Raw genomic sequence first — 10664 nt, 5'->3', positions numbered from 1 at the left:
AGGAGCATCTTATAATTAGACCAAATTTATAAAAGTTAATTGTATTTTTTTTAACTATCAGAGTGTCAATATAATTTAGAAAAAATTAGTGAATTTTTTTTTTTAAATAGTAGGAGAGGTCCAATATATATACTATTTTATTAGTCAAGCTCCTCAATAATATTATTAGAGAATTTTTTTTGTAAAGAGTTAATTTCTCTGAGAAAAACTGAAAATTTATCTATAAAAGTACTGAGAAATCCCAATTACTATGAAAATGTTGTAGGTGCTTTATTTTATAAAATCCTAATGTGAGGAAATTTAAATTAAAAACTCCTATAATTTATTGATTTTTTATTTTATTTTTTATTTTTATAGAAAATGAAATCATCACAGCACAAAGCTCATAGCCTAGTTCAGACAAAAGCGCTAACCAATCACCTCTCTCCACTTTTCAAAACCACATCAAAAAAATGAGAAAAAAATTACAAGCAAAATTGAAATTAAATTCGAAAACAATTCAGAATGACTTTAATTAAATAGAATATGGACAACAAATTCATGGTGATAAACTATATTTCAGATCCAAATTACGTGAATTTTCCAGACTGACTGATATTAACAAGAATATTTAAAGAACAAATAATCAAAGTGGCATATATGTTGCTGATCATATATATATATATAGAGAGAGAGAGACAGAGAGAGAATTTCTCCGGATTCCGAGAAAATTGAGCTGAATGATGATTCATTCATATACAAGGACACCTTCTCTTCAGATTCACATCAACGAACTCATCAAAACTCGATCTGAAAAAAGACTCAACCTCTTCTCGAGCCACGATCTCGAAGAACTCAAGCTCGCAGAGCTTTCTCTTGCAAGAAACTGAGCGCTTCGGCTTCTTCGGCGCCGGCGGACAGATTAGGATCGCCGGAATTTTGTGTTCAGGCGATTTTGGCGTATGGCATTCGTCATCGCCTCCGCTTTTTGGTGTCTGAATTGTGGCGGTGGAATCGTCGCCGGTGGTTTCAGAGAGCAGTGAAGCTCTGATTCTGATCGCCGCTAGTCGGAGTTGAGGCAATTCTTGCCGGAATTCTAGATCTGTAGACATTGTTGCTGTGGTGGTGTTTGAGAAGTCTTAGAGAGAGAGAAGGTATGATGTGCGTCTCTCTCTCTCTCTCTCTCTCTTGTATTTATAATTGTAGGAAGAAAAAGGGGGGAAGGCGTGCGATAGAAGGTAATTAGAGCGAAAAAATGTGTTTGGTTTTATTTTTTTAATTTAATTTTTTAAAAGTTGAGTTTTTTTATTTTTTTTGTATTTTTTTATTTTTAGTAAATATTTTAAATTTTTTAAATGATATTTTTTACTTTTTTAGATGTACTTTATTTAGAGGTATTTAAATAGTAAAATATTTGTGAAAAAATATTTTAAAAAATTAATAAATATACAAAAATACGAAAGATGTATTGAATTTTCATATATTTTTTTTTATATTTTTGGTATTTAGTAAATTTTTTTAAAGAAAATTTCACAAATATTATATTTTTAAAGTGTATTTATGTTAGGTGTGTTTAAAAATTAAAAAAACATTACTTAAAATATTAAAAAAAATTCATTGAAAATAAAAAGAATACAAAAAATAAAAAAAAAATTGAATTTTCTAAAAGTATTTTCTGAAAACTAAAACCAAACAAGCTGATCTACTGTAACCACTTGACGCTGTCAATACCAAAAATACAGTTTATGTGTGAAAAAAATATTTTTTAATTTATTTAAAATAATACATAAATAATATTACATAATATTTTTAAATTACTTAATAATTTTATATTGTGTTCTATTCTCTTACGTATAAATGTGAAATTCAAAATTATAAATTTTACATGTATAGACAGGACAACTAGTTCAATGGTCTATGTAGTGTTTTTGAGAAAGTGAAACGGTTCCGATAGGTAGTTCGAATTTGGCTCGAATTCGAAGAAGAAAAAGAAGGAAGAAGAAGAAGAGAAGGAGGAAGGAAGAGGAGAAGGAAGGAGGAGGACTGGAGGGGGCATAATCACAGGGGGAGAAGGAGGCGGAGGCGGGGCCGGAGGCGACGGCGGTGGTGCTGCGACGATCGGCGGCGACGAGGCGACGGCGGTGGTGCTACGACGATCTCCTCTCCTCCTCTCTCTTTCTCCCTCTCTCGTCCTCTTTCTCTTCTCCTCTCTTCTTCCTCTGCTCTTCTCCTGTGTTCAACGAAGAAGAAGAAGAAAAGAAAGAAAGAAAAGGAAGATAAAGAAAAGGCAGGAAGAAAAAAAAATCAAAACCCAAAACGACGTCGTTTTGGGTTTCGAGCCGAATTCAGGCTACCGAATTCGAGCTACGAGTCATTTTCCAAAGTGAAAATGTCAGAAGTTCAATATTCGAATTGATGAAGAGACTATGGCCCTTTCATTATAATTTAACTTACTAATCTCCTACCATTTTATTGTAACCTAAGTTGTTGTAGGTAATAACCTAGCTCTATTAATTATTAATTTATTAATAATTCACTATATAAAAAAAAAAGAAAAAAAAGAAGCATGTATAACATTTCCAACCAAAAAGATATTTTAAGGTCAATAATGTTAGGTATCTTAAAAAAATATTATGAAAAATCTTCATGAAAATTCTCTACTCTTGAATTAGTTTGTAATGTTTTATTGTATATTATGCAATTATCCTTAGATTAATTTCATAAAATTTTTCATGATATTTATTTCATGATACGTATCATTACTCTCTTAAAATATTTTAGTCATTTTACCTAGCTTTATTACAGAATGGAGCTTCAATAACCTAACTCTATTAATTTATTAATAATTCACTATATGAAAAAAAAGAAAAAAGAAAAAAGAAGAAGCATGTAGAACATTTCCAACAAGAAAGACAATATATGATCAATAATGTTAGGTATCATGAAAAAAAAAATTATGAAAAACCTTCATAAAGATTCTCTATTCTTGGATTAGTTTCTAGTGTTTTATTGTATATTATGCAATTACCCTTAAATTAATTTCACAAAACTTTTCATGATATGTATCATTACTCTTTTAGAATATTTTAGACATTTTACCTAACTTCATTACAAAATGGAACTTCAATAGAATAAATAATATAATTCACATTTTGCTTCATACTACTGATTATATTTGGAGAATTTTGAAGATCAAGCAAACTAATTTTTATAGTAGAAAGTGCTGTTAAAATGCATATATAAAATACAGAAACATGTGTTTTTAAATGTAATTTTATTAATTAAAATGCAATTAATATTTGCCTACATGTACTGTTCTCACACTTCCATTTGGCACTCTTACCTGGCTAAAAAAAAAACAGGAAAATTTCTGTCCTTATCTCTATAACGTACCGTGTTGCAAATTACTTCTAGACTAGATGACAAATTTATTTGAATCTGACTAATATAAATTAATTATTTGAAAGAAAAAGAAAAAAAGAATTGTGGACAAAAAAATTCCTTGTGTCAAAAGAAGTAACTGAATCAAAGAAACTTAATGATACTATTTAAGTATATGGATAATAATTCAGTAATGTTTCAGACCCTCACAACTCCCAAGACCCCCACATCATTTGTGAGAGAGAGGGACGAAAGAGAGAAAAAAAAGAAGATATAATGTGTAGTCACAGATCAATTAAAGATTGTGGAGGTCACAAAAAATAATGATTTCAAGTATTTTTATTATTCGTATAATATTGGTTAGTTTTATTCTAAAATTATATATAAATGGTCAAATTATTATTTTTATTTTGATAAATCATACTATTTAAGTACAGATATAATTATATGAGAAACTTATTCATGCAAAATTATTTCTCACGGTTTGACGGCTGGTTAATTAAAATGCTTGTTTGACGTAGTTTTTCTAAAAAATTATTATTAATAAAGTAGAAGTTAAAAACAATTATCTCTCAATTTTTAGATAATTAAGTTTTGGGTAAATTACATTTTGCCTCTTTTATGTTTGGTCATTTTTCTACTTTGGTCTTTTATATTTCAAGTTTTTTTCCAATATACTCTTAAAATTAATTTCTGTTAAAAATTAAACAGAAAATAACACATTAACAGTCACGTGATATAAAAATATTTTATTATATATAACTCACATCTCTAACATAAACTTAAATTTTAATATAATAATATATATTTTATATTATGTGATAGTTATTATGATATATTCTGTTTAATTTTGAACAAAATTTAGTTTTAAGAGTAAATTGGGAAAAACTTGAAATATAAAGGGTCAAAGTGAGGAAAAATAAATTTTAAAGATCAAAATAAAAAATAATCAAATATAAAAGACACAAATTGTAATTTACCATTAAGTTTTCACAGTTTATTTAAATTGTTTCTAGCTCATAAGCAAAAATTACAAGAAACACTTTCACACACACACAAAAAAAAAGCCTTCAATGTGTGCTCCAAATAGGGGGGGGTGGGGGGGGAATAATAATCATTTGAGCTTTAGTGTTACCATGTAAATTGGATATAAAAAGAAAATGACAGGTACAAATTTACTTGATATAAAGTGGGAAAATATCAAAATTCTTTCAGCTAATATTCTTATTATTATGCCATCAAAATTCTTACTCATACATTGTGCCAATTAAGAAACAATTTTTAAAATACTTATTAGAAATTCCTATTTTTGGCTTTTCACATTTACTTTATGATAATGTTTCTATTGTGATGGTTATTTGGTATTAATTTGTAAACAAACTTTCCTCATGTTCTCAATTTGATGCTATATGAGAGTCAAGTAACCTAATTTATCCATGGGGGTTTAGACTTTAGACTCATTTGATGGGCTGTATTTTTCTATTCAAGTTTTTTAATACAATTTTCTCTAAGCTTAGGCTTTGGGATTATTATAATTTTTTAACGTCTACATTGAATTTTTTTCTGGTCTAGTGGGTTGTGTTTCTGCTTTAACAACGAGAACGGTTTCCCTTTGGTTCAAGCATTTAGCTTGTGTCATTTTGTAATTTTTTTTTATATAAATAATTTTTAAAAAAAATTAAATCTTTCCTACTCATTGATCTATTTAATATTGAATTAGGGAAAAGGCTACTATGTGCACCTCTTTTGGGTGCTTATGGTATGTAGTTTACGTAGAAAGTATAACATTTATTACAAAATGTATAACTTTTGTCACAAAAAATATAATTTTATTTCTTCACAAAAAATATTACTTTTTACTTCTCACAAAATGTATAACTTTTATCGCAAGAAATATAACTTTGGTCATATATAACTTTTAGGTGCACATTATAATTTTATCATTTATGACTTTTATAACAAAAGTCGTAACTATCATCATAAAACATTCATAATTTTTATCAAAAAAATTGAAACTTTTCTTACAATGTTTTTTTTATAACTTGGTGTCCAACTCATTGGATTGACTAATTTGGGAGATCAATCCCACCGTTCAATTGCAACCGTCTCAATGGAAGGTAGAGCGTTGCCCTGTATGTACTAACCCTAAGAAATTGTTTGCACCTAGGAAGTTTTGAACTTGAGACCTAAAAGGCAGCACACCCCCAAGTCCCAAGTGCACATTGTAACATTTCAGTTAAATTAGACATTTTAATGCAAGGCACAAGAATAATAGTTATAAACTCTTCTGTTGCCACACACTAAGATGTTAGCAAGTTAATTAGAATTAGATTATTACAATATATTGCCGTCCCTCTATTGATTCAATCTTGAAACATCATCTCACTAACACTTAACTACTCTCCCATGACCACTTAGCCTAGAACATGGGTCAATTAGTTCTACACACCTCGCAGCTTTTCACTTGCTTATTTTTATAGATATTTAACCATAAACAAAATAAACTTCTTATATTAGAACAAAATACATGGCAATGCTTTTTATTTAAATTATTTAAATAATAAAATTACCACGTTAATATTGTAGTGTTTTTTTTTTTTTTTTGGACTTTTATGTAGATCTTAATTAATGAACTTAGGGCGTCTTTGATTGAAGGGATAAGAGGAGAGACTATTTACTGTACAGATTGTAATCCATTGGAAGAATTCAATCCGGCGTTTTGTTTTTCTTTTAGTCCGCCGGACTCCTTATTCCCCATATGAAAGATTACACTATCCCGGGGGGGGTGGGACAATTTTCATGGGATTATTTACTGTTGGGATTATGTGATGAAATGACCATTTTGACTCTCTACTATTTAATTATATATTATATTTAGTAAAATTTAATAAAATTTAAATGTCTCAATTTAAAAATAAATTAATTTCATTTAACTTTTTATTGATGTTTTATTTGTTTAATTTTTTATAGATATTTTATTGATGTTTTATTTAAAATTTTGTTTATAGTTTATTTAATTTCATTATTTAAATTTTAATAGATGTTCTATTTAATTTCATTATTTAATTATTATTATTTTTTAAAATAAATTTATTTAAAATTTTAATTAAAAAATAACATATATTTTTATTGATATTTTATTTATTTAATTTTCAAAAAATAAATTTATTTAATTGTGTAAAAAATAAAATCAAACAAATTTTTATTTAATCTAGCGAAAAATAATGAAAATATTAAAGATATGTTTAATGTTGCTATTATTTAGTAAACAATTGAAAAAGGGTAGCTCATTTATCTTATCTAATCCGTCCAACTAAACATTGAATTCACTAAAAATAGTCTTTTTCAAGCATCTAATCTCATGAGAAAATAAACACGAGATACATATCCAATCCAACCAAATAGTCTGGGGATTCACAGTCTCAGAATTCAAGTCCGATGGATTTTAATCTCCCCTTATCCAATCCGTCCAATCAAATAAACACACCCTTATTGTCTAGTAGATCTTGTGAGAATTAATAACATTTTTATCAAACACTATTATAAAATGTCACTAATTGTTAATTTTTAGCTATAGTTTGAAATTTTGTCACAAAAAATGTCATTTTAGCGACAGTTTAAAAGGGCATAAAAAATTCACTAATTTTCAACTTTCAGTAACAATTTGAAAAATTCATTATCGAAAAACATTAACAATTGTAAGATTTAGCGACAATTTATAAAAATCACAATAAAAAAATTTACTAATTGTTAATTTTTAGTGACATGTGTAAAAAATCGTTAAAAAAATTATTTTTATTAACAAGTTTACTAGAACTTATTTTATGAGAATTTATAGACATATACATATATATATGTACAAAAAGAATAAATATTAGACCCAATTGAGGGATGTTTTGGGAAGATGATTAAAAGTTGACTTTTTGATTTTTTTTTTTTTTTGACTTTTTCACTGTTTCATGTGAAAAATGATGTAACCCAAAATGAGTTAAAAGTTGACTTTTAACTTTTTAAGTATGTTTCCAAAACACCCTGATGATTCGGTTCTATTCAAACATTGAAGAGTTAATCTGAAGAATGAGATGTTCTTTTATCGAATGTGAAATCCGAGTTCAAATCTCACTCTTACATAGTTGTTGTTTGGCAAAAAAAAAATTTAGTAAGCTTTTTGGAGTTGAAATTTTTTTAATTTGAGTCTAAAAAATTTGTTTGAGTTAGATTTTTTTTACTTTTATGAAAGAAAAAGTAAAATAATTTTGATTTAGATATAATATTTTTTCTTACTAACTCTTTAACTTATTTTATTATTAGTAACTATTTTAACCCCAACCTCTATGGCCAACGGAAGCCATAATATAACTTCTCTTTCCTCTATGTTTCTTCCAACAGTTGAAATAAAAAATAAAAAATAAAACTCTAGAGAAAATATTGATTTATATGATGTATGGTGTACGTAACAAAAATACGGCAGACCCCAGCCCCATGACTCCCAGCCCCACATGCCTGTGGGTGTTGAAAAAAAAAAAAAAAAAAAAATTGACCAATGGCAAAAAACTGGGAGTGCTGGAAGTCCCTAGCACCGTTGGTGTACGTAATTTCATTCTCTCTCTTTCTAAACGAAAAATGCTTGGGAGCACTAATTAGTGCTCCCACTAATTAGGTGGCAGTGGGTCCCGCCATTAATGATGTGATGTTTTGGTCTTGGAGTTGTATTTTATTTTATTTTTTTTTACTTTTTTAATACATTAATACTATTAGTGGTGATATTTTTAGTGGAATGAATCATTGTTGCTTTCTAAACATTGCATAGGATGCCAAGGTGGAGCCTTGAATAAGTACATCTACCAGATGAGGTCTTCACCGTGTGTGTTGGTTTTACCAAATACACCTACCAAATTATGATTTGTGATTGATTGAATCTTTGCACGTGTAGTGTCCCTACCCGCCATTTTTGCTTGGTTTTCACTGTAAAAAGTTGCTTGTTAGAGAGGACTTGTAATTAGAAAGAGAGGACTTATAATTAGAAAAATTAAAGTTTTTATTTTTTTTTTGTGGGTACATTATATTATTAAGATTATAAAAGATTCATTCTCAGCTTTTGTCCCCAAAAACGAGTCTCACCCCTTTGAGGCAAACAATCCACCAGGAAGGGAGTCCCCGTTGTCCTTTAGGTTTGGTTTGGCATCTTAAGAAAAATTTAAAAAATTAAAAAATTATCATTATTCACAAATTAAAAATATAAAAATATTAATTTACACAATATTATCATACAACGACGTGACTAGTGGTACCCGGGGTGGCAATGCACTTTATTGGGCTATCAATGGGGTAAAAAAAAATTAGGTATATCTATTCATCAAATTGGAGGGTAATATTGGGCCAGTGGGGGCCATCACAGATCTCTTTTTAATAATCTGAACCGTTCAATGTGTAGAACTCGTCGAGTACTATATGCTTGTAAAAAATCACGTTAATTGGATATCGCTAACCATATGATCAAATTAATTTTGTATAAAAAATGGATGGTGTTATAGTTAACGGTTGACAAAAAACTAACACGATCAGATAGCTATCGATATCCGATCACTATGATTTTTTACAAACATATAATACTCGACGATCGACGAGTTCTACACATTCAACAGTTCCGATTAACAAAACGTGACCTGTGGTGGCCCCCAAGGGCCAGAGAACACCGCCAATTTAAGCCCGAGAAGGAGGCAATAATTTCCTAACTCCTAATCTGCCACTGCTCTGCCAGACTGCTGTACGGGCTATCACTAACTTCTCTTACACATTTTTTATACAATTTTTTAATACACATTTTTTCATAAAAAGTCAAAAATTAACCCAAACATTCATATTGTTTTCCTCAACTTTTAGTCCAAAAAGATAAAAAGTACACTTATTTAAGACACCTCAAATAACCCCTAGTGTTGTCCATTGAGTAAATTATTTATGTAAAAAAATAAATTAATTTGACATTAACAGCATTATATAATTACATTATATTTATCTTAAAAGAAAAGTGACAAATGTAATTTTAAGAATAAATAGTTAAATTTTATTAAGATAAATATAATTTGATCATATAATTATCAATGTTTATTAATTTTAATTTTTTTATATGAATAATTTAATTAATAAATTGAAGGATTTAAATTAAATCATGAAAGTGGTCCCAAAAGTGAGCATCCCTTGAGAGCACAGCACACATATCAGGAACACTGTTCCAGTTGGACCAGCCTCCGCATAGGGTTGGTTTGGGATGCGAGTTGACTTTTTGATTTTTTGACTATTTTAATTTAGGATTAAAAAATTTCGTTTGTGATAAGTTTTTTAATTTTTTTGATTTTTGTGAGAGAAGAAATAAAATAATTATGAATTGAATATGATATTTTATCATATTTGATTAAAATAATTTATTTTGTTCTATATAATTATTTTAATCTAAATGGGCATCCTAAACCAGGCTATAGTTACATTTGTAAAATGAGATGGCCTAATTTGGGAGTAGGATAGTTATTTAACTTTTTATAAAAATATATGTAAAAAAAAAAAGAGAGTGTTATAATACGATATTTTATTTTATTGACTATTTTAATTAATCCATCCCAAAACTTAAATGCTTATTTTCAATGACTATTAATCAATTCAAACAAAATTTGGTAAATTTATTTTTTACTAAAAATCTTAATTTTTTTAGAAGGGTTAAAAATCTTAATTTAATCACTCTAAAAATCTATTTATAAAAAGTTTAAAAAATGAAAAATTAACGTTGATTTTTTTTTTTTTTTTTTTTTGGTTTTTAAGTAAAGAAAACTAGGGTTTAGGTAATTGCCTCAGTAATCATTTGTCCAATGATTGCACGGAAACTCAAGAAATGCCTCGGTAATCGTATCCACAAATCATAATATTATTCAAGTTTTGTACTCCCTCCGTCCCAAAATAATGGTCCCTTTTGGGGAATTCAACTTTTTTTGGTAGTACAATTATTGCATTTGAAAAAAGTTGATTTTCCAAAATTATCCTTTTGATAGTATATTTTTTGGGAATATCAATGCATAATTGTACTTTTTATGTTGTTTATTAATTTAAAAGAAGGGTAAAATAGGAAATTTATATTATTTTTGTACTTGATTTTTGAAGAGGGACTAATATTTTGGGACAATGAAAAATGGAATAAGGGACTAATATTTTGGGACGGAGGGAGTATTCAAATCTCACTAGCTTAATTATTTGGGATTGATTTTTGTTTTCACTTTTTTTTTTTTTGATTTTTTTTGAATTTAAAAAAATTTAAG

General features: G+C 28.0%; 1 protein-coding gene across 1 annotated transcript; it reads right to left on the bottom strand.

The window, feature by feature from the left end:
- Positions 1-569: 569 nt before the first annotated feature.
- Positions 570-1091, bottom strand: LOC114321142 (cyclin-dependent protein kinase inhibitor SMR13). Its single transcript, XM_082918999.1, has 2 exons — positions 748-1091; positions 570-591 (listed from the first exon to the last, which is right to left on the bottom strand). Exons 1-2 carry the CDS (start codon positions 1089-1091, stop codon positions 570-572), a joined length of 366 nt encoding a protein of 121 aa, XP_082775125.1.
- Between the last annotated feature and the right edge of the window lie 9573 nt (positions 1092-10664).

Source organism: Camellia sinensis, chromosome 1 (genome assembly GCF_055761805.1).
Source record: "Camellia sinensis isolate YWXY chromosome 1, ASM5576180v1, whole genome shotgun sequence".
Lineage (NCBI taxonomy): Eukaryota > Viridiplantae > Streptophyta > Magnoliopsida > Ericales > Theaceae > Camellia > Camellia sinensis.
Note: the sequence above shows the minus strand (reverse complement) of the source record. Positions and strands in the feature narration are given on the sequence as shown.

Excerpts from the sequence above, each read along its gene's own strand:
- LOC114321142 (XM_082918999.1), bottom strand. The coding sequence starts at position 1,091 with ATGTCTACAGATCTAGAATTCCGGCAAGAATTGCCTCAACTCCGACTA. Across the intron at positions 592-747 it reads GATGTGAATCTGAAGAGAAG|TCAGTCTGGAAAATTCACGT; the intron begins GTGTCCTTGTAT and ends TGTTAATATCAG.